The 4203-nt window shown below is 39.0% G+C and overlaps 1 protein-coding gene across 1 annotated transcript; it reads left to right on the top strand.

Annotated features, from left to right (window-relative positions):
• Positions 1 to 1120: 1120 nt before the first annotated feature.
• LOC141912365 (uncharacterized) lies at positions 1121 to 2674 on the top strand. Its single transcript, XM_074803624.1, has 2 exons — positions 1121 to 1245; positions 2264 to 2674. Exons 1-2 carry the CDS (start codon positions 1167 to 1169, stop codon positions 2503 to 2505), a joined length of 321 nt encoding a protein of 106 aa, XP_074659725.1. The 5' UTR covers positions 1121 to 1166; the 3' UTR covers positions 2506 to 2674.
• Positions 2675 to 4203: the final 1529 nt, after the last annotated feature.

Raw genomic sequence — 4203 nt, forward strand, 5'->3', positions numbered from 1 at the left:
GTTTTTATCTTATCATCTGTTCACCACGTTTGAGTGTGGTTATCGTACTAAATTGGCTGATGTTTCGTTGAATATGTAGCGTGTATAGAATATTCAATCGTTAAATTGACGGGAAACTGACGCAAATGAAACAAAACCTAGAGTAGTCTGACGTTTTTATTTTCGTCGCATTTCGAATTCCGGGGTGTACCGGTAGGCAGGTTTAGGATTTCAAAAGTTTTAGGCGTGAAAATATAAAACTGCGGGAGCCTTAGCCACCCCAGTATTTTTTTTTCGATTATGTCTTTTTTCATTGTCATATCGACTTCAACATTTTTCAGCACGTCCTACTTATGCATTGACCTGCATTGATTAGCTGCAGCCCCTCAAATGCATGGCTTATGTCACTTTTACCTTAATTATCATTTATAAACACGATCTGTTTTTGACGCCGTAAAAACCGTTAGAATATGTTTATGTACATTGATAACTACTACCGGCACTGCGCTGGTGTGCACTACGTCATCAATATTGACGGTGATAATAGCAATTGCAATTATTTGACTTTCTGTCCAACCAATTAAAATGCGATTTAGATAATGAAATGTTTGAGTGGTTGTGCACTACGGCATCAATAAAGGGGCTTCACAAGGTAACCAGTGAGTTCAAATTCTATTCAATTGTCGATGTATTCAAATTCAAATTCAATCCATTTTTCAGCCTACGAATTTTCGACATTGCGTTTAGGACCTCTATGGAAAGGAAGTGACAATATGGGTTGTTACACGACGGTGTTTTATGAAGTGAAATTCCCGTCAAATGCTTTTATTACTGCAATCGTTTTCTACAGACTACTCGGTAATTTGCGACCCGATGAATTGGCCGTGTTCAGAAAATCTCCCGCTGGGCAGAACAGCTACACCTTGATTCATAGATTACTGATGCCTACCGGACCTACGGGGATTGTACAAAGAAGATTCAATCAATCGCAATGGATGGCCGTTCGGAAGAATGACGTGTTTGGGTTTCAGTGCACCAATGGAAGGGATGAAGGGGCAATGAATATGTACAATAAATCGTCTCAATTCGTGCCACCTTATAGAAAATATGTTCAAATATACGCGAAGTCGTTCAATGTAGGAGAAACTGGTGATTTTAACATTATTTTTACCGGGATATTCGTTACAATGCCGTTCGAAATATTGTATATTCCTGTTAAGCACAGCTTCACGCGCAGCGATAACAGTCCCGCCACAAACCAGCAAGGTATGATTTTTGTTTTAGATTTTCCTGGCGATTTCTGTCTAGCGTATGAATTAACGTAATTCGATCCATTGCGACGTGAATTCATAACAGTATCAATTATGATTGCCTAATCATAGATAACCTTTGGGTACGTTGTGAATAAGTACGTGTTTTCCATCTCTTAATGTTGCATCCAAATTCTTCTTTTTGCAGCGTTAGTTAAATCAACACTCTCCGATTCCAACTTCACGAGTTCTGGGTCCAGTTGCATAGTCGCGAGGCTTTTATTTAATACTAGTCTAAGACCAACTTATTTCTATAGCCAAACAACTTAGGACCAGTCTTAAGATATTTAGGACCACTTCTGGACTTAAGTCACGACTGTGCAACTGGGCGCTGAGCTTTGATACAACAAAAGCAATAGAGACGAATAACCTTTTGGTTCTTATACGCGATAAGTGCATCAACTCTACAAGTATTCATCTCAATGATTGACCTAACCTACAGCACTAGTTGTAACATAATAATATGAATATAGGGGGCCCAAACAGAACCTTGAGAGACCCCACTCACTATGAGTTCCAGTTTGGATACGCCCTCTCCCATCTTCATATACTGCATCCTTTCCATGAAATTGAGCTAATCCATTCGTTGAAAGGAACACCCCAGAGTCAGGCGAGTCTCTTACGAATATTATGAAAATAGTAGGGGCCCACAACTGAACCCTGAAGGACACGAAATAACGGATACAAGATTGGATACTTTGCACACTGCCTCCCTTCCAGATAGAAAATAGCTTTTTTTCATTCGCCATTTTCGATAGGAAAACCTAAACCCCTTTTTTAAGATAGGGGTATTAAAGGGAGAACATTGTCAAACGTTTTTTTAAAGTCTGAGTATAAAACATGTACGGTTGGCCCACTAACTAATTTCATTTCGTGGTTCATTCAAAATCATAATTTCGTAATACAGTCGTCTAGGTTTTATTTTATTTACCATCAGCGTTTCGGAAAATCGCATTTTCGTTTTTTATTTCCAGTCACGTACAAGGAGTATGCAAATATGGACGTGTTCGAATCGAACCAACAAATCGAGGAAATCAAGAACATGTCTAGCAGTGTTTATTGCGTCTTTCGATGCGCGATGCTCGGAACACAGTCTTGTTCAACGGTTGTATTCTCATTTGAGACTCGAACCTGTAGTCTGTACAACACATTGCCATTACAAACGTTCAAAAGCTTCGATAAGATTCTATTTACAGTTCTCGTTGCCGATAATTGAAGGAGATACTACTGAAATTCGACGGACGAAAACGATATATACGCAACGTGGGATGATGAATGATAAAATTTCTAGATTAGGCCCGAGGCTAATTTACAAGGATGATTCAACTCAAAGCAAATTAATTTTCATCATCCATATCTTGTTTAAAGCACGTACTCGTTCCATCCGCAACAAGCAGCGGTTCATATGAATCGCAACACGTTAACAAGGACGCCTTTCAAAATTACATACACAAACCACTGCAATAACTAACACATTTTAGAATGTTCCCAATAGTTATTTTGTCACAAGTTCATTGAACGACCGCGAGAAATTTAGAATCTAAATGAACGAGTTTTGGTAAGTTTCCATATTATAAGATATGCAAATATTTTGACCATGGTACGATAACCACACTCAAACGTCGAGAACAGATGATATGACGACGATCTCTAGTGCGAGATCGAAACGTCGTGTTCTCATATTTTAGATTGTTTCAATTAATAAATTCTCGATTTTAGATTTCTTTTAATTTGTAAATAATGGGTTTTTATCTTATCAGTTTGACCGTGGCTTTGCGTCTGTGACAAACCGCTAGTCGGATAACCCGACGCAGTTTGAGCAAGCACAGCGGATGTACATCGCCGTACAAAACGTCCAATGATGATTGGCCTACTGGTAAAATTGAATTCGAATAATGCAGTATGTTAAATGAACCAATAGTTTGGAGCCTACTTGGTAGTGTGGTATAGGTAGATTCGGTTTTGCATTAGTGATATGTGTTATATTCAAGTTTTGTTCATATTGAAGAACAATTCAAAACATTGCACAACTGTTTAATAATGCATATTTTGTTGGCGCCACATTCGGGTCCGCAGAATCATAAGTATTTACTCTTGATGTTATCTCTAATATGCAAATTTATCTCTTGTAATTTGTTATATTTGTTTATCTCAATATCTTTCATGATGTCGATGAATTCTATAATAAATCTATTATGTAAATTTGTCCTATAGTTTTTATCGGAATCGCCGAATAATGCTGATTTACCGCGTCTATCCAAAGCATACGCGAATGCGTATCAATACTGCTCGAACTGAAACCGATCCGGCCGCGTCGCTGCCAGACCAGTTTTCGGAACCGGTTATGTAGTTGAAAGTTTCGAAATAACCCGCTCCATATCCCGAAGGTACGAAGGTTAAGCGCCTTTCCCGTACTGCCTAATGATAAGTCTATGCACTCTCAAAGGGAACCCGATAGGCGTGTACGTATGTGATGTCCTCAGCGCCATATTTGCATCATCCATTATTGTGTATATTATTTAAGTGCATAACCAATAGCACTGCTGTTGTGTATATTTGAGCTCGTAGGAATAGCACAATCGGCCATCAGTCGGGTTAGCGGCCGTGAAGGCACCTGGGCCAACTTCGGATATCGGAGTTAGTCGACTATAGTCGAAATGAGCCGACCGTCAGTTAGTCTGAACTTTAGTCCGGAAATAGTTCGGAATTGAAATATAAGTGGATTCGGTAATCATTAGTTTCGACCACTAGTCGACCATACGAAAACCGAATTCGGCCCGGGCTGTGAGGTTAGATTCCCAATATAGCTCCGATGTTGCCAGTTCGAATCTAGACATTAAGCTTCAAGCGCGTTTATTTCGTGATTAGAATTCGATCTACCCGATTTAATGCATTTTATGTTTCATTTTTTCTG

Source organism: Tubulanus polymorphus, chromosome 10 (assembly GCF_964204645.1).
Source record: "Tubulanus polymorphus chromosome 10, tnTubPoly1.2, whole genome shotgun sequence".
NCBI classification, from domain to species: Eukaryota; Metazoa; Nemertea; class Palaeonemertea; order Tubulaniformes; family Tubulanidae; genus Tubulanus; species Tubulanus polymorphus.